Genomic DNA, 20,976 nt, shown 5'->3' with positions numbered 1-20,976 from the left:
AGACTTGACAATAGTATTGGTTGATTGGTGATCATGCTGAAAATGATGACTGATAAAGCACAATGTATCTCCTGGAGACCTGTGTTCATTCTGCATTAATGTAACACAAGAGATAGTTACAAAATTAGTTCCTGGAGAAGGAATATATTTCATAAGTATTTCCTGATTTCTTTTGTTAAGCACGAAATTGAAAACTATGCCAACATTTAGGGACATTGATAAGATGTATGTTCAAAAGCAGGAACTTGTCAAGACCTAATATATGGCCCAAAATGTGTCGCACATAAGAGTAAATACTCCCAAGTTCAAAAATAAATTTCCGAATTTCTCAGAATGTATGAATAAGAACATTAAGATAATCAAATTTGAGTTAGTATGGCTTTTAACAATATTCCAGCAATATCACGGCAGGGGGACACCAGAAATGGGCTTCACACATTGTACCCATGTGGGCTACCCCATCGCCCCCAAAATACTGTTATAACCAACTCAAAGAGACCACAAATTTTAGTTTCAAATAACTTCAGTTTACACATTTCAATTCAATGTATAGCAAGTGGCTAGTACCAAAATCGAAGTTTGTTATATCCATTTGTTCTTTGTAAACATGTTTACATACTTCTTTGATGGACCACCTCTGTGGTGTAGTGGTTAGAGCGTCCGCCCGGAGAGCGGAAGGTCGCGGGTTCGATCCCCGCCCGCGTCATACCAAAAGACATTAAAATATGGTACTTGTTGGTCCCTGTCTGGCGCTCGGCATTAATGGGTACAACAAGGACGAGTCAGTATAATGTGTCTGAGTGGGGTATTCATGCTTCACTGCAGTATGGTATCTCAGTGGGCTAGCACTATAAAACAAGCTTCAGTCTGGGCTAGTACAAGCAGCCGCACATACACATACACATGCATGCACGTCGTCATATGAGCGAAATATTCTCAAGCACGACATTAAACCCAATTTCACCTCACCTCACCCACTTCTTTGATGGGCAATGACAACAACATTAGAACCTATGTCGAAACGCCGCCTCCACATAATAAAAGAAGTTGTATATCCATAATAATTGTCATTATTCTTCATGTTTACATAGTCTACTGTATCTGCATCTTACAACCTGTGCACACTGCTGTCGGCATCAAACCCAGGTCTTCAGTGTTTGAGCGAGTGCTTTAACCACAAGGCTACCCACCGCCCTCTAGTTCTGAACGATATATACATGATTTTTTCCTCATTGCTGGACAAAGGCACTTGGTAGTATGTAGGTTAATTCCAGAAAAGCTGTATGGATAAACAAACAGTTAAAGGTCTCAAGTTAGCAGTTTACCATCAACACCAACAAACACACTGCTTCAGACACATCAACCAAGGCTATATCTAACATGTGACCCATATAACAAATAGTCCACTTAACTAACACTCTTATCTGACATACTTACCCTACCTACCTGCTCAAACTCACGGCAGTAATAATCTCCAGTACTTATCCAACAGAAACACACACCGTAATCCAATCAGAATATCACAACATAGATGATTACCATTTTTCTCTTGTTTGTCGCCCTTTTCTGTTTTATCCTGCTTCTGTTGTTGTTGTTGCTGTTGTTGTTGCTGCAGCATGGCAGTGTGTGAGCGCAACGTCCTCGTTATTCGGCGTTCTTCCTTCTCCTCTTTCGCTTCTTCTTTCTCAACCTCTTCTTTCACTTCATATTTCTCCTCCTTTGAATCTTTGCCGTCTCTCGAATCCTCTTTAACAGTATCGTCTATTTGAGGCTTTGGGGCTGCCTCCCGAAATAATTTTTCTCGTTTGCCCTCCTCTGATGGGGCAGCACTTGCTCGAGAGGACGGCCGAGAGGATGCGGGACTAGAAGCACGGGATGTGTTGTGTGATGGTTGACACATCTCTGTAAGGACAGCCTCAGCCTCTTTCTCCTGTGTAGGGTTCAACACGTAAGGCAAGGCTGGCTTAGTTAGCAGCAGTTTCAAACAATTCTCATCCATGGAGGAGGAGGGGGCAGTCTTTTGGGGGATAATAATTTTCAAAGGTGGTACTTTCGGAGATGATGACCGACTTCCTTTCTCTGACTTTGGTCGAGGTGAATTTGGTCTGCCATCTTTACTGTCTCTTAATTCTGACCTAGTTTTCGGAGATGACGGCCTGCTCTCCTTACTGTCTCTTAACTCAGATCTTGTTTTTGGAGAAGACGGACGACTATCCCGACTTTCTCGATCTGACCTTAACTTTGGGGATACTGGTCGACTTTCCCTACTCTCCGATCTTGTTTTCGGAGAATTAGGTCGGTCCTGCCTAGACTTGGGAGACAGAGGTCTGGAATCATGCTCAGACCGTGTTCTAGGGGACAAAGGTCGACTCTCTCTACTGTCCAATCGAGGTCGGGGTGAACCAGGTAAGGACTCCTGATCCACTTTTGGCGACACATTGTCTTTTTCTCGCATTGCAGAATTAGTTTCTGAACCATCCAATACTTTGAATTTGTTTGACTGAGAAACACTCACATCACCATCGTCTCGATTTGGCGAAGATTGTAGTTGCCACCGAGTCAGAGGTTTATGCATTCCAACAGAATCACTTAATGTGTTGGAACCCAAACTACCTCTCCGTTGAGAGTTATGATGGGCATGTGAAGGAGTCCGGTCAACTGACGAAGAAACAGAACTAACAGAACTAGAAGGGAACAAGTTGTTGGCCCCTCCAACTCCTGACGAGGACGAGGATGGGGGCTGAATATTTTGGGATGTGGAGTCTGAGCTCAACCGGGAATCACCAGGATCACCAGAATCTTGTGGAATGTGTTGATTATTTTCAACTTGGTTATTTTTCCCTACAGTGTTTTGTATCTGATCTTCCTCTTCCTCCTCCCCATCACTTATATCCTCAAAATCGCGATGGGGGGAAAAAGCTTGTGTTTCCTGAGACCTCAGTTTATACCGATTATCCTCCTCTACACCAGCTCCTTTCTCTGTGTTCTCGTCCATTTTCAACCAGCTTGTCGCTGCTGCTGTCTCGTCTGTAACTGCTTCTTTCCTTATTAACGTTGGTTCTAAGTGTGGGTCATACAAGTCACTATCTATACTCGACACTGGACTACCTGGTGGCGAACTGTTTTGATCGTTTGTTACCACTGTTAAACTATAGGATTGGTGCCTAGGTAGTCCTTTATACTGTGGCTTTGTTGGCTGAAATTTAAGACACAGCCGCGGGGAGCCAGTTTTCTCGGGAGACTTTGGTAGAGCTGGTATGAGAGTTCTACGTGTACTGCTGCTGGAGCCTATTGCACCTATATCACCATGCAACTCCAAATCTGAAACAGCAATAACGACAATGTCAACGGGCAATGAAGTGAGTGACAGAGTATGGTTTTACGCCGGTTTTAGCAACATTCAACCAATATCCCATCAGGGACACCAGAAATGTTCTTCAAACCATGTGTGGAATTGAACCTGGGTCTTTGATATGATGAATGAACGCTTTAGGCATTAGGCTACGCCACCAATCCCCATTGGCCATAAAACACTAGATAAACTGTCTCAAATCACATGACTTTATTAACCTTGTTTGCTCACATATTTAATGAAACTACATCACTATCCCTTCCAATATAAAAAACACAGAAAATTATGTGTAGACTTTAAGAAATTCTTAAAAACAAACACAGAGATTTGTCTGAAAATATAACCAACATATCATACCTTGAATATCCTCGGGGCGAGAATCTTCATCCTTGTTAGATGAGGTACTTTCTGGCGAGGTAGGTGAGCGGGCATCATCGATACTGGAGCTATCGCTACTTGAGGAGATGATCTCCTTTCGGAGGACTTGTTCTATCTCGGCGGATGCAGCCACGTCCAGGGCTGTCTTACCCTTGTTGTTGGCCTGGAGGGGGTTGGCACCGTGCTTCAGTAACAGTTCCACAAGCTGGAAAAGTTCTCAAAGTCAGCCATTGTTTGTAAAATATCACTTGTCCGATTGTACCAATCAAATGACATAATGTACATCCATAGGATTTCATTTCAGTTGAAATTGGCTCTCATGTATTTAACATATAAACAGAGTAAGTGACTAAATTAGTTACTTTCTGATGCTAATAAAGAGGTTCAATGCAATATCCAGCTCTTACTTAGCGCCACTCTATAGTAATCCAGCTATATGACGGCGGTCTGTAAGTAACTAAGTCTGGACCAAACTATCCAATGATTGACATCATGAGCATCGATCTACAGCTGGGTCACAATGACTTGCAGTGAGCAATCCTGACCACTTGATCCTGTTAGTCGTCGTTTATGACAAACATGGGTTTATTGAAAACAAAATCTAACCAGGGCCCTTATTCTCAAAATGTTCGTAGCCTTAAGAATTCTTAACTTTGATCATAGCCAATGTGTTAAGAATTGGCTTAAGAAGTTCTTAGGGCTACGAACGTTTCGAGAATAGCTAGCCAGGTCTTTAATACAGTTGCCAGAAATCAAGAAATCAGAAATTTAATACAGTTGCCTCAAACTCCCCATTGAGTATGGAATAGGACAGCAAGTGAGAAACAAACATGACCCAACCTTAATCACATGTTCTGGGAGAGAACTGCACTTAATTTTTCTTGATGTCAATTGCAATTCACATCTAATTATGTCAAATTCTTCTAATACAATCTACTGTGTGAAATTGTATCCTCATACAAATAGTCACATCTAAAATTGAAGACTTGATTTGTCTCACCTTTGGATGTCCGTTTACAGCTGCGTCATGTAGGGGGGTGTCATCATCAAAACCTTGTACGTTAACATTCGCACCTGCTTTCAATAGTTGCTTGGCAACAGAAAGCATACCTTGATTACATGCTTCATGCAGTGGTGTCCACCCTGTCACAAAACAAATATCAATCTAAACAATATGCTCAGAAACCAGAGGTGTTGTGTGAATTTAGCTCAATCAGTACTCCTTGACCTTTCACATACCCAGAGTGCACAACACTTTATTCACTCCTACAATATTTTCCTGACAATAATTAAACTATAAGCTACAAAGGCTCCCATCATAATATGAAGTGCTGAAGACCGTTTCTTATATATTTTTCTATTTTTCAGACAGAGACACTTGATGCTTGCAAAGCAAATACCAAAAAACAACATTTCTCAAGGTGACTACATAATTGAAACTGTTATTGCCCAACTGCACAGAGATCTTACAGATACACCCCACAAAGGGTGTGAAATAATAAATCTGGGCTTCAAGGAAGCAGTATTTAAATTATGACCATAACAATTTGATACAATGTCATTACACAGCACAACTAGTCTTCACCATGTTCAACAACATAATCACTTATCCACTAAAGAGCTTCAAATTCCTATGCCTAAATCACCAGGTACATACTGAACATGCCATATATTTGAGAGATCTTTGCATCAGTACACATTTATAGAACACTGGGGAGTGACTGAGTAGATGAACCAACCTGCATAATCCTTTACATTAACATTAGCCCCAGCTTTGATGAGCCTCTTTGTCTGCTTGACATCGCCCCGTTTGGCAGCAGTATGTAGAGCTGTTTCACCACGATCATTACGCTTATTAACTTTCTTATCTATGGGAGTTCGCTTTGATGATGATACAGGGGTGGTCGGAGATGAAGGTTTGGGTGAAGATTCTGAAAGTGAAAAGCATTAAGGAACTGTTAGATACCGTGCACGTGTGTGAACACAGATCCAAATTACATTTGTGACAAAACAAAGATAAAAGAGATCTCCCAATCCATTACATCTTCACTTCACACAAAAGAAACAATGCTGACATAACAGATATATAATAATAGAGAAACAAGGTCAGCATAATCATTCACTCCATAAAACATATGGAACATCAAAAACATAAATATGACAGGTGTACTAAATCAATAAAGCAACATGTTTTAAGTGCTGATGTACTATTGAATACATTGTCCAGACTGTCAACAGGAAGTGGCTTACAAATATAGGCTAGCTTTGCATTTCATGTAAGGGAGATAATCCATGCTGTCTCGACAGCCATGTTGTTGACAAGCATAAAATATGTGAAGCCAGCATACCTCAGAAAAAAGCTGAATAAACAATGAACAGCCCTTTGTAATAAAGTATCACTATAGAAATAATACTGATACTGTGAGTCACCTGCAGCATGGTTAATCTGACTGCAAAATAAACAAAGTCTTTTTCCAACTGACTGTTAATATATTTATAAGCATACATTTAAACACTCCAGAAAATATTTGATGAAAAGAACAATGACTTTCATTGTTTCAAAAATGATTTTTGACTGATACTGTTTCAAAGTGAGTCAACAAGACAAACAAATTCCAACATCTCTCACACAATGACACAAGCTGCAGAAATAACTATTAACATGAGTATTGTGTAGAAGAATTATTTGTAGAATAGAAACAAACCTCCTTGAGATGCTCCATCAGTCATTCTCATGAGCAGTGCCATTTGTTGTCTCTCGGAAAGTGGAACCGTAATACGTGATATGTTTCCTCCTGGAGTTCGAGGGGTGGGCATATTCCCAGGCTCAGGAGAACTGTCTGGTATTAATAATGCTCGCTTCCGTTTTGAAGTGATTCTCTTCTCTAGTAGGGAAACAATTCATCAAATAAACAAACGTTCTAAATAATGCTTTTTATAAAAACTATTAATTAACAACTAACTAGGAAAATACGGACTAACTTTGAACATGCCTACGCTGATGTATTCATTGCGTAAAAGGGTCAGAACACATATGAATTCAAATCACCAAAACCATCTGATGAATATACTTCTCAACATATGTTAAGGATGACACCTTTGATGAATATTTTGATCATGAGCTGATGAGTAGAATATATATTTGCTTATGTTTCTAACAACCAACACAGGTCTGTAGTTAACTTACACAAGATTCAATGTAAATGCAACATGAAAGAACAGACATGATTTGAGCATGTGTACTTGGATGAAGTATTGATACCCAAATAACGACAATACTAAATGATACACATTTTTTCCTCTGACATTATTATATATTGATAGAATACTGCATGGTCAGACAGTGCAAGCAATGAGAGTGACGATGTCAAACATATTCTGAATTTCAAGTATAGTTCAAATTGCTGTAGAATCAGACTTTGACGTGTGCAATGGCAATATTTTGTCAAGAATGAACCATTCACAGTTTCATCATCATGATCTATTTCACATATATGACGGCAGTCTGCCATGTTAGTCAATAGTCTGAACCCTGTCTAGTTAAACAGATTTCAGCCTAATCCACTCAGCTAATAATCATGATCCACATACAAAACACGACTGAAATTTAGGATAGAGCCGACTGGCATACATATTTATATAAATGTTTTGAAATACAAAGATGCATTGTAACAGTAACAGACATCAGCACAACATTGTGGAATCAAAGTATGCGTCAATCTTTCCTATCACCACTCACTTGTCATTATTCATGGACATGGAATTAATTCATCCCTAATATGCATCTGAATGTCATGGGCAGACATAATTCCCATAATTCACCAAATCCAACCGTCAACAACTCGGGGACTCATGTTTTTTTTCAAAGTAACCAGATTTGACATGGAGGAAACAACTTGTCAATTCAGATTTTTCACTTGTCTTGGATAAACAGACAACATGTTTTGTTTAACCTAAATGTACAACAAATTGGAACTCCAACTAACCATCGTCTTCCGGAGTAGCATCAGTGACCATCAGCTTCCTCTTCATGCCCTTCCCATCGGATTGAGGCGTCTTAACATATTGAGACTTCTCCTGGTGTAGCAAATACAACACACATACTGAGACAGTGCACACTCAAGAACAACATGATAGTCGCAGGGTGGACAACATTGGTAATACCTACCTAGTCACCCAGTAAACAGGTCATTCCAGACAACTACCTTATGTAACATACCTAGATCTGGTAAGAAAATAACTAGTCTCTCTAATTTTTCAACAGTCTCAGACAAGTGGCCGTGTCTGTACTGGCCTATGGTGGTACAGACTATGCATCAGCAAAATTGAGAGACATTACAAACCACAGCTTACACACCATCAAGAGAGACAGTAAATAGCTAACCTTTCACTCTTGTTGCAAGTTCACATCTGGACCATCTCCATTACTCACATTGACTTAAGTTACAAATCATCAGAGTGAGTGAGTTGGTGTTTTCGCTGCTTTTAGCAATATTCCAGCAATATCATGGGGGGAGAGAGAGAGAGAGAGAGAGAGAGAGAGAGAGAGAGAGAGAAAGAAGTAGAGAGACACCAGATATGGTCTTCACACATTGTACCCATGTGGGGAATCATACCCAGGACTTCAGCATGACAAGCGAACACTTTTTAACTTCTCAGGTTCTGGGCTACCCCACTGTCCACATGTCATCAGAACAACATTTACTTTTAGTTAGCCAGGAAATTCACTACAACAGCAGAAATGACATATCCACATATCCATTCTCCATCACATTATCTGGGATGCATTAATCTTCTAGTATGGACTAATGGGTGGAGATCATGATCTTTATTTCACTTCACTGACAGTTGTAACCCTCATTTTACAACATACTACAGTATTTGTTCAGTAAACTTAAGAATAGCACTGGTTAAGTATCAATGTATTAAATCACACCCTTACCTCAGAATATGTTTAGAAATTGTAATAAAAATATGATGAATATTATCAGTTATCCGACCAGAAATTAATAATCAAATAGTCATGCAAATCCCTATGGAATAACTTTTCACCTACCAAGTGCAACAAAATACAATCATAAAATACTTCCAGTCTGTCAAATTTTATGGAGTGATATTGTCTACATGAAAGTTGAGGTCAAGGTCTTGGTATGAGTCATCAGGATAGTGAATGTGGTTACAACCTACATGTGGCTCGGTGAAATCAGAGATGTCTAACCCATATTTATCAACATGAAAAGCCACTTGTACTAATTACATGTTTTGTAGAAGTAGTGCACGAATATATCCATTTGTTTTGACAAATCAAGGATTCATGGCTGACCTTCTGAAGTATACTAGGTGCCATCAAAACATGTGCAAAACGTGTTATGACAGTCTTATACATTAACGGTTAGGTGTTAAAAACAACTCTTCATCACAGTTTGCATAAATTTGACATAGGTAGATTTTTTCTACATGTGCATAAAACAGTGTTTTTTTCAGCTGTTATGTAAACAAATATGAAATTTGGGTTCATCATGTTCATGAAATGCATATTTTTGAACACAAACGTCTCATAATTCCTGGTTTACTTAGCATGGTTAGCTGAAAGTGGAGTAATGGGGGAATCAAAATCAATAATTGTTTGTTGCAAATCTTGTTCAGCAATACATACCTTTCTAGGAGGTGATTTCTTCTCTGACATGTCTGGCATGCACAGTATTTTATACCGTAAACCAGGCATGCAGAAGCTGTCATTAATAGTTCTTGTATCACGTATCCAAAATATAAAAACATCTGAAGACTGCTTGTGTCTTTCTTATGCTTGGCATCTGTGTTGAAAAAGCAGAAGCCATATTATGAAATACGAACAGCAGAAATATTTACAATTCATATAGCAATTTCCAATTTTCTTATATCTAGAAAAGACTGAGCTGAGAAGAAACACACATGATGTTATTTCATATAACATGATGTTATTTCATATAAAAACATCATTGTGGAATGATAATAACCCACATTTTAGCTAATTACACAAGAATGAACTCTACACAACATATGATATACCATGTTTGACAATGTACACATCTAGTAATGCATCTAATATAACTGATCACAATGATAACCACATCCTTAGATGAAACATGAAAAAAGCAAAATGTAAACAAATGATGACTTTCTTGAATATGTAACCTTTATCGGTTCAGGTGAATAATAGCCCACAATGTCCATGTTGATTGACTTCCATAAGAATCAACAAAGATGATTCAGTCAACAATACACAATAAATACAAATGACTGATTTCTGCAGTACTTACATGAAATTAACATTTACCCAGTATTACACTAAATAGTATCCTGAACAAAGATTGTAGGTAGAGAGGTGGAAGCATGAGGTGAGGTACACATGTATGATTGACATAATCACATTTCATGATATCACAACATGCACCATGATCAAGAAATGTCATTGTAAACCAGCCACAATACTCCCAAAACTGGAAATTCTACTTTACAGACATTATAACAGATGGATCAACAAAACATCATAAACAAAGGGGTTCAATCAAAATGATGAAAAGACCTGTAGAATATCCTTAGTCTGCACCAACATAAAGGAGGCAGATTGTTTATCTTCATCTATTTGAAAATGGCACACACCAGGCATATTTCACTATTAACTTAATAAGGACAAACATTATCAAAAGTTATGAAGTTCAACATTACATTATCATTCTAGAAAATAATAAAACTTGCAGCAATACAGATTATGTAACCCAATTCGTACTGTGTTCTTCATTTCATTAAACAAAAGATCTGTACACCGAACTGCACTGCAGTTTGTCTAGTCATGCAACTGACATACACGACTGTCATTCGGCGACATCAACTTACATATGCACTCTACATGTTTCGAATCACGATACATCAGAATATAGTGGACATGTATGCTTGGGTTTTTCCTCTAATATCACGAAAACAATAGAAATATTGTGTAAAATAAGGAATGAGTGATGTCACTCATAAGCGCCATGTCTTTGCAGGCACGCCAAAATAATTACATGAATAGCAGTAGAATTGTCGGGTCAGACAGAATAAGATAAACACTAAAATGTTTAAAAGTTTAAACACTTATATTATCCATATGTATTGGGGATTTTTGACGATCCTAAATTATTGAATAAAAAAAGTACGAAAACAAAGAGGATATTCATGGCTTCCTCAAAAACAGCATGGCGATATAGCTCAACAGTAAACAAACTTTTGACGTTATTATTGAATTAATTTCATGCAAATTATAAGAAAAAATATAGCATCTAACAGAGAAATCATTCAGGATTTGTGTACAGTTGTTATTTTTGCATTATAACAAAGGATAACAAAAATAATAGATCATAAAGTGAAGTACTCACCTTCGAAGGACGCGAGGCTTTTACTTTACGCGGGGTGAATAGTCTTGTTGATTGGCTAAGACGCAACTTCCTTTGCACTTGTAATAACATCTGTCATTGGTCAATTTTCGGTCATTGATTTTTCTACGAAAATGGCCATATGATTGCAAAACATGGGATAGTCAGTGACACCGTTTCGTTACAAGGGACTACAATACTGCAAGTGTTTCTAAACCTGAACCGCTTAGCCAGCGATAACATAACTGATTTGACCTCACAACTCATATGTTAGGTTAAACGAAGAATGTTTTCATCATTACCAGCTGATGACATCGTACACATTTTACGCTGGGATGTGACATTGAAATAAGAAAGAACGCATGTCCCTTGTCTACCAACACTGTCACTGTGACATTACCGCTAGGAATATTATTGTTATATAATTGCATGACCTTGCCGAGGGGTAGGGTCATTTCATTAATAAAAAGGGAACGTGAAGCCTAATATTTCGCATTTAGCATAGGAATCTCTTACAGGAAAATGAATAAAATTGGGAGAATTTATCCCTGGAAAGACGGGCTATTTATGATCAAAAGACATCCGAAAAATATATTTTCTAAAGGACCATCAAAGGACATAGCTAATCAGCAAAAGGAACATGTGTTTCGTTGTCATCAGTGTAGGAAATTACGAACTGTTGCAAGCCTACATTCATTCAACATTACAGGATCACATGGAATCTTCCATTCACCGAGAAAGGTTTGTGTTATATGACTTTTGGAAAAATGTAACAGTTTACAGTTTGAGTGAAAGTTCAGTTTCCCTGACCAATAGGGATTTAAGTGACTGGTCAGACTATTTGATTTAAAATGGCAGTGAATATCAGCCTGCACCATAATGCATTGAACTTTCTGCACTGAAGCACTGCACTCTGTTTTTTCTGTTTTATAAAGTGATTGTGAAATTATTTGATATATTGAAAAGGAACTGTTCAAATATAGAAAGATTTGTTTGTACTAAAAATACATGTATAATAAAAACATATATCCTTTGCTCATGCTGGGTTCGAATTGTTTCCCAGTAACCTATTCAATATGTAAAAAGTGATGGAAGGACTTGGACGGTTAGGCTTAGTGACGGGGTTGGTTGGAGTCTTACCCCTGACAACATAAATCATTGGTTCTTTAAGTTTCACTCACCGGATTGTATAGTCCTGATTTGTTCTTTTAGAGGCTGCCATCAAATAGGTGTAATATTGCTGACTCAGGAAAGAAACAACTCACAAAAATGTGTGATAAACTTCTGATGAATGAGTTGTTGACTTGTCCTAAAGGGAATATGACTTGATGTTCCCTCTGTGTGTCTGACTGTACAGTAGGGCGATAAAAGGCCAGACTTGATGACTTGGTCGACTGCAAGTCATCACACACAAACTGTAGATCAGTTCTCATAATAACAATCAGTGAATTTTTATTTACAGGCCACAGTGACGTAGTGGAATATTGTTTACTGCTGTGTTAAACACAAAAAAAGGAAATGCAACAGAATTCTAACATATACAGAGGTACAGATAAGCTGCGTATCTGCGTAAATTATGCAAATATTTATGGGAAAACTCAATTCCTATTAAGTCTGTTGCGTACAAGTACGCTTCAATTTTTGTAAATACTCAAGAGATTTGATGTTACATGCATACAACCAAAAATAGATCAAATAACTGGGGTATATTGAGAGTTTCTCTTTCAGCACCTGGACTTGGCAAGTTGCAGTCGTTCTTATCGTTTCTCATATAACAGATCAAATATAAATAACAAACACGTAAACTAACATTTAAACTTTAATATATTTTTACAATTAATGGAAAATGGCAAAATACCCTATTGCGTTTGAGTGAGGTGGGTAAAATATATTTGGTTACTAAAAGGAAAATTAGGATACCCAATTAAGATGAACACAAGCGAGTACATAACTCAATGACCCAATATGTTATCTGTAGCTCTGATATATCAGAAGTTTTAAGCTTGTCCAAAGCTGAATATAGTTTGTTGTACCCTCTGTATGGCCATATACCTAGACCTCTCAATAATATTTTCTTTCTGCAAAATGAAATAATTACCACAAGAAAAAACATGGAAATTTGATGCAGAGTGTTTTTTGCCACCATAATGGCATGTGACCTCCAGACTACGATTTGTTGATGTAAGGTTGGTGTTTAACACAGCACTCAGCAATATTCCAGCTATATAATGGCGGTCTGTAAATAATCAAGTCTGGACCAGACAATCCAGTGATCAACAGCATGAGCATCATTCTATGCAACTAGGATATGATGACATGTGTCAACCAACTCAGCAAGCCTGACCTCCCAATTCTGTTAGTCGCCTTTTGCGGCTCTGTGCATCACATATGTATGATGTCAATGTGAATGTGAGTTGCACTCCAATGTTGTTTGTATGTAAGGAGCTGAACTAGTTGAAGTACAGGTATTTATCGAGATCAGCAAAATATCTGTTGCAATGATGACAACATACTTTTATGTAGTATTACACATTGTACCAAACCAGAGGTAATGGATGTTGCTTTAGAAATACATGGTTGTCTAAAAGGGTTTATTTCTTTTTTTCGTCTTCCTGAAAAATGCAATGAAGGATGTTGCTTTTGTTTTTGCAAACACTTGCAAAACATTTTATAATTTGCCATGTGTTTGTTAAAGTACTTTTATCACTGACTTCATATAAAAAGTGTCATGAGGCATTTAGAATATTTCTTTAACACAGTGTGCTCCTGAGGCACAAATAACTTACTTTAATATGCCATTTGCACTTTAATACAAGGACTTTCAATCTACAGACTCACATGTTTGCAGTTACTGAATCACTCATTAACTGCTCTCATTAATTGCCTTAGAGTTCCCATGTTGTCCAACAATAGCACAATTAATCAGCCAGGATAAACTGACAGGCTAATGATGTCAGCAGTGCGCAGATAATTACTGGAGTGGAAGGATGGTGCATTCCAAATTGTTATGTTGTAAAAGCCCAGCACTCAGTAGTCAGTGGACCATGGAGTTGGGATCCCAATTACAGGACTATATAGACAGTGTTTGTGTATGGGATTACATCAGCAGATGAGAGAACATCATTATCTGGACTACTAATATGACTGGAATACTGGGGTGATTATCACTTTAGGTGGCAGATATTAATTTGTCTCCAGCTGTGAGCACAGGTTGTAAGATGCATATACAGTAGACTATGTAACATGCTTATAAAGAACAGATGGATATAAAGAACGGATGGATATAAAGAATGGATGGATATAAAGAAAGGATGGATATAAAGAAAGGATGGATATAAAGAACGGATGATATTGGTACCATCCACTTGCTGTATATTTAATCAAAATGTGTACTCTGAAATAAGGTTATTATGAACTAAAATTTGTGTTCCCTTTGAGTTTGCTACAACAGTATTTTGGGGGCAGTGGGATAGCCGAGAGGTTAAAGCGTTCACTAGTCTGAAGACCCGGGTTCTATTCCCAACATGGGTACAATGTGTGAAGACCATTTCTGGTGTCCCCAGCCATGATGTTGCTGAAATATTGCTAAAAGCGGCATAAAACCAAACTCACTCACTATAACAGTATTGTACTGTACACATCAATCTAATTGTGTCTTTGAAAGTGATCACGTTCATCCGTCTTCAAAATTAGTTCTCCTCAGAATTTGTCTCGAGTACTGTGGCCATGTATGTAAGGTGCAGTTTATACATTGTTCAGATTGTATATGACAAACATCAGTTTAATCAGTAATGAATGATGCTAATCCCGTAAGGTCTGTGTATTTAAGCTTGGTGTTATGATAATGACAATAAAGAAAAAATCAAAAAATCTTGTAAGGTCAATCAGTCAGCAGTACCATCAAACCTGGCTATAGCAGCAGGGTTAATTGTTGTTTAACACACTCAGCAATATTCCAGCTGTATAGCTGTGGTCTGTTGATAATCAAGCCTTGACCAGACAATCCAATGATTGACATCATGAGCATAGATCTGCTCAGTTTAGATATGTTGACAATCCACTCTCATGGATGCAAGGGTTGCTGAGCTAATCAGATGTCACCTTCTGAAACCGTTTGGTTTCGTTTCATTACCTTCTTGCTTCGTCCAACAACAGCCCAACACAGACCACAAATATTTCTTTGGTAGTATTCGACCCGTGAAGGTCCGGGTTAGAATATTGGCCTTCAGTAACCCATGCTTGTCGTAAGAGGCGACTAACGGGATCGGGTGGTCAGGCTCACTGACTTGGTTGACATGTCATCGGTTCCCAGTTGCGCAGATCGATGCTCATGCTGTTGATCACTGGATTGTCTGGTTCAGACTTGAATATATATAGACAGCCGCATAATAGCTGGAATATTGCCGAGTGCAGCATAAAACTAAACTCACTCACTCACTTTGGTAGTATTCCCTTTTGGGTGTAGATGTCTTGGCACTCAGAAATGACAGGGAATGAAATATTCACAGCAATAGAATGGGATAACTTTTATTGCCATAATTTATGGCAAGGAGGGGTGATGATGATTTTTATGCTGGAGCATGAACAATGTGAATGCCCCCACCCCCTAAAATTTACATACAAAGAAAGCGACACCCCCCTTGCATATCATGTACAAAATCAATGACCCCTCCCCTTTCCCATAATTTTTAAGTATAAAATATTAATATTTGTGTGCACAAAATTGCTGACCAACCCCCATACATGTGTACAAAATTGCTGACCTCCCCTACCTCCCCAGAACAAAATGGGTGACCCCCTAAAACTTAAAATCATCATCACCCCCTAGCCATATATTATGAACGGTCCCTTATCTACATTCAGAGCTGTATGTTTTTGATATACAGAAATGAAATATACTATTCTGAGTGTTGTCATTTGAGGTATAGACAAGGAACATCTGACTTTAATGTAGCATATGTTGTATATGGGAGAACACTTTTTCAGTATGGTACAGATGATATTACTTTATATGTAACATTAAGCCTTCGTTCTTTTTTGGTTTCTGTGGAATGCAAGTCCTTGTAAACCAATCCATTACTTCAATTTTTGAATTTTTAGTGACAATTGCTGGAGCCTAATATCTACATCTGAACAGGTCAAGATCAATATTTGCAAAGATTGGTAAAACTGCTTCCTTGTGGGCAAAGTTACAAACTAATCATGCTTTTACATATTACTCATGTTCATTTTTGAAAAGTGGAAAAAGTCCTACATGTTGTTTCACTTTCATTTCAGCGATATACATTCATGGTTATTTTTGTGTGTGGTGTATTTACATTACAGCTGACTGGGAGAGTGCATGTGTAGGGTCAGATGATAGTTGCAAGTCAAAAGGTATACCATGTTTCAACAGACACAGGGACCAATAGCCTTTGAACTTGCCCTTGACAGCCATATTTGTGACGGTCAATGCTGTATGAATTGATCATGAATATCAATCTCTGCAAATAGAATAATCTGCTCATAAGCGATGATTGTGGCAGTTACAATTACCTGTTCATTAATGATAATCTCTTCTAATATTATGACCTGTTTATGAATGTTAGTCTCTGCAAGAATAATCACCTGCTCATAAACTAGGATATCTACAAGTACAATCTGTTAATGAATGGCACACCCTGTATTAAACTAGTACAATAACTTGTTAGTGAATGACAATCTCTACAGCATCTGTTCATGATTGGTAATCTCTAAATACAATGCTCATGGATGATAATCTCTTCAAATACAATAATCTGCTCAAGTACATGTTCATGAAAGATAATCTCTTCAAATACAATGACCTGTTCATGAATATTTATCATTTTAACAAGTACAATTTTCTGTTCATTGAATAATTCCTTCTAGTACATGTTCATGAAAGATAATCTATCAATACAATAACCTGTTCATGAATCTTATCTTCAAATACAATTTTTCTGTTCATGAATAAATCCTTCAATTACAAGCTGTTCATGAATAAATCCTTCCATTACAACTGTTCATGAATAAATCCTTCCATTACAACTGTTCATGAATAAATCCTTCAATTACAACCTGTTCATGAATAAATCCTTCAATTACAACTGTTCATGAAAGATAATCTCTGCAAATACAACCTGTTCATGAATATGAATCTCTTAAAATAAAATAATCTGTTCATGAATAATCCCTTCAATGTACAACCAGTTCATGAAAGATAATCTGTACTGGTAATTATAACCTGTTCATGAATATGAATCTCTTGAAATAAAATAATTTGTTCATGAATAATCTCTTCAAGCACAACAACCAGTTCATGAAAGATAATCTCTGTAGATACAACAACCTTTTCCTTATCAGAGTTAGGAAGGGGAAGATTCCACCCCTAACTTAGTTGTGTGTGAAACCCTCTTCACTTGCCGCAGGATTACGAATACTCTTTAAGTAGATAGCATCAGATTATGGAGTCACAAAGTAGTGCCTTCATTCAATCTGAAATCATTAAAAACAGGTTGGACAGGTTAGTCATTCCTTAGATGACATTTGCTAAGTCTCTTCTCCTTTGCTCTAGGGAAATGGACTGGCACTTGTTTGACCTTTTCATCAAGGCAAAAAGTTACACCATGTTTTTCCCGAACAACGTCAATGCTACATTTTACAGGTTTCAGCAGTGTCTTTGTTTGGTTCCAAAGCTAAAAGACTTTCATGATAAGAACTATAGTTTTGTGTTTCTATTGCAGCAACCTCCATTTGGAATTTCGAAATGCCTCAGGACAGAGATCCGAGCTTTTTCTCATTTGTTGAAGAGATCTGGTTTCCATAGCAACCATGATTTAATGCAACTGTTTGGATTAGGTGAGTATAGTGCAGTTAGCATGACCAGTGTTGACAGACTGACAACTGAAACAACAGCCAGGTCAATTATCAGAACTCGTCTAGATGTGATGTGTTGTGTGGGTTTGGTGGTTGTTTATGGTTGATAAACTTACATTTCCTCTTTTATTGTTGACGTCCATTCATCATGACTTGTGTTAGACATTTTGGGACACTGTTGACATTACCTACAATACTATTTTGTTTATAATCATTGGACCTGCATAAATATCTAATGTTTGACACTATGGTTTTGATGGCTCCCAAATATGGCATAGTAATTGATGGAGGCCCATTTTCGTTTCCAGGCGATGATGGTAATTGTTCTTCCATAACTTATTTACAGACCGCCGCCATATAGCTGGAATATTGCTGAGTGCGGCGTAAAACTAACCTCACTCACTCACTCACTCTTCCATAACTGTCTAGCACAGGATATATCGCTTAGGTAACAGATTCAGATGAGATTCTCTTTACTTCTTGTGGAAAGGCATTTTTCTGACTAGAAAAATCTAGTTCCCCCTTGAAACTAGGTTGGAAATTTCCAGTCATGGTGTGGTTGGACTAACGACTCCATGCATAGTCCTATCTATATTGGGTAACAAATTAGACATTGTACTGTACATTTCTGTTGATTGCATGATTTACAAAGCACATGTACAGTCGATGGGTTTCTTTTCATGCTTTTAAACAAAGTGCTCAAGTAAGTTGATACACTTTGGAAGGGGTATTGATTTTTTTATTACACCAAAGATTTTATTCATCAATCAGATTGTCTTGACTAGACACCACCATTTTGTTTGAAGCAAACACAAATAATGTTAAAGGTGGAATCTAATCAGCCAAGGACATAGGTAGGTCATAAAAGGAACATTAGTTGTAAATACCGCTGGTGACACTCAGATCAGGCTGCCAAATTTCTGCCTAGTTTTTCAAAGGTGGAAAATGATGGTGTGTTATAGTTATAGTTTTAGGAACGGCCAAAAGAAAGGCCCATTTGCGCCCGCCAGTCAGTTAACTCCCTTGCCCAGAGAAGATTTACAGCTCGTAACAGCTGAACTCCATCTCCACTCGTGAACTCATGAAAAACAAATCTGTATGTCATAATGACTCTGTCATGCCTCGGAGTCGGGCATAGCGACATCAGATTTTAACTTAACTTTGTGACGACAACGGTGCCTTAGGTGATAAATGCTCTTGACAATCCCTTTTACGTCAGCAGGTGTTGCTTCACCCTGTGTTAACAGGTGTGTACAGGTATGTACATACCCTGACGACCTTCCCATCCGGTGAGGCTGTGGAAGCATGCATACCTAGTCTTCTAGGCAGGTTGATATTAAGGAATAGGATTGGCTGCTATTACATTGAGGAAACTGTTTTTATGTTGTAAAATTAACTTTTCTCAGAACGTCACGGTAATGGAACAAAGTTCATTCAGATTTGGACAAACATTAAGTTGAGGTTTCCTCTTGAAAAACATTAATTTTAAGAGTCATACTTGAAAAGCATGAATATCACCAAAATTGCATGAATTTGTACTAAAGGATGTATATTTTCTTATTTCTCTTAAAGTCATATGACTGGTGTATATAGTGCTGGTATTTAAGATCATTGACACGCTTAAGCTAATAACCGAACTTTAAAGCTTTTGGAAAGGCAATAAATTTAAATGTCCCAGTTCTGTATGAACTTTGCAAAGGATGAAAACTGATAACGGATATGGGTCAGACTGCAATCTGCATACCATGATGTCATGTATTTGAGATGGAAATGTTACCCGCTGTGCCAGTTATGTTTCTCTTTGATGTGGATCATTAGTATTATTACCATGAGCAACATTAAGCTTGTGCTTTTGATCATACATACATATTCTAATCTTGACGGAAGATGTTTATCGTTGCACATTTTTCACAACAAATATTCAACTTCACTCACCAGAAGCAACCCTACTTACTCACTCCCTACCCTCCTTACTCACTCCCAACCCTCCTTACTCTTCATCAACAAGCCTCCAATCCAATAATGAAACCATCTTTACCCACACCCACTAACCATCTTACACACGACCCGTGAAGGTCCGGGTTAGAATATTGATCTTCAGAAACCCATGCTTGTCGTAAGAGGCGACTAACAGGATGGGGTGGTCAGGCTCGCTGACTTGGTTGACACATGTCATCGTATCCCAATTGCATAGATCGATGTTCATGTTGATCATTGGATTGTCTGGTCCAGACTCGATTATTTACAGACTGCCGCCATATAGCTGGAAAATTGCTGAATGCGAAGTAAAACTAAACTCACTCACTCACTCACTCCTTCTGACACACCCTCACTTCGTCATATTGCATACCTGAAATATAGCTGGGTGTGGTGCGTACATGCATGCATGCACACACACACACGCACGCATGCGCACACACACACATATCTCTCTCTTACTCACTCTCACCAGCATCTCATCTTTAGCCTCCACCCAAACCATTCATTCTTCCTTATCCCCATCAACATACCATCATTAGCAGTCCTCATGAGCGACCAGTTACCCAATCCTGCAACCGTCTACCTCATCCCAAACTTTGTACCCTAATCCACAATTAATGCATCTTCCTTTCACAACCAGTTACAACCATCTACCTAAATACAGTCACCTTCCTTCATCAAAGTCCATCTCCATTCACAGACAACCATCAACCCTTATCCACAGCCATCTACTTCTTCAACAAGGCACGACCATTTATCTTAATCCATTCCAATCTTCCCGCAATCAACAACCATCTACCATTACAACACCTAATTCTTCCTGATTCCTATTAATTACACTACAATCCTTAACCCCAACACATACCCTACCAAACCCCCTTCCCTGTGGTTCACCACACTCAACCCCACGCAGCGCCACGCCGCGCCATGCCACACCATGCCATTGTTACCATTATCACCTTGTCTATCATACAGACCCTGAAATAAGTAAATCCAAGA

The 20,976-nt window shown here is 38.1% G+C and overlaps 2 protein-coding genes across 3 annotated transcripts in view; one reads left to right on the top strand and one right to left on the bottom strand.

Moving 5' to 3' along the window:
* Window positions 1–11,169, bottom strand: part of LOC124283474 (ankyrin repeat domain-containing protein 11-like) — a 46,468-nt gene extending 35,299 nt beyond the window's left edge. Inside the window, exons 1-8 of one of the 2 annotated variants that reach the window (XM_046719536.1) lie at window positions 11,125–11,169; window positions 9,387–9,543; window positions 7,717–7,807; window positions 6,436–6,615; window positions 5,470–5,661; window positions 4,731–4,873; window positions 3,710–3,935; window positions 1,540–3,321 (exon numbers count right to left, since the gene is read on the bottom strand). In XM_046719536.1, the coding sequence (XP_046575492.1) occupies window positions 1,540–3,321; window positions 3,710–3,935; window positions 4,731–4,873; window positions 5,470–5,661; window positions 6,436–6,615; window positions 7,717–7,807; window positions 9,387–9,455 (2,683 nt within the window). In that variant the 5' untranslated portion in view covers window positions 9,456–9,543; window positions 11,125–11,169. Of the gene's footprint in view, window positions 1–1,539; window positions 3,322–3,709; window positions 3,936–4,730; window positions 4,874–5,469; window positions 5,662–6,435; window positions 6,616–7,716; window positions 7,808–9,386; window positions 9,544–10,606; window positions 10,775–11,124 lie in introns of those variants that run through there. The other variant, XM_046719534.1, reaches the window with a different exon arrangement.
* A 67-nt stretch (window positions 11,170–11,236) lies between these two features.
* LOC124283475 (paraplegin-like) overlaps window positions 11,237–20,976 on the top strand; it is a 75,020-nt gene continuing 65,280 nt past the window's right edge. The window contains 2 exon segments of the mRNA XM_046719537.1: window positions 11,237–11,862; window positions 17,865–17,979. Coding sequence (XP_046575493.1) covers window positions 11,644–11,862; window positions 17,865–17,979 — 334 coding nt within the window. The 5' untranslated portion in view covers window positions 11,237–11,643.

This window comes from Haliotis rubra, unplaced genomic scaffold (genome assembly GCF_003918875.1).
Source record: "Haliotis rubra isolate DU_JTF1 unplaced genomic scaffold, ASM391887v1 Scf317, whole genome shotgun sequence".
Lineage (NCBI taxonomy): Eukaryota > Metazoa > Mollusca > Gastropoda > Lepetellida > Haliotidae > Haliotis > Haliotis rubra.
Note: the sequence above shows the minus strand (reverse complement) of the source record. Positions and strands in the feature narration are given on the sequence as shown.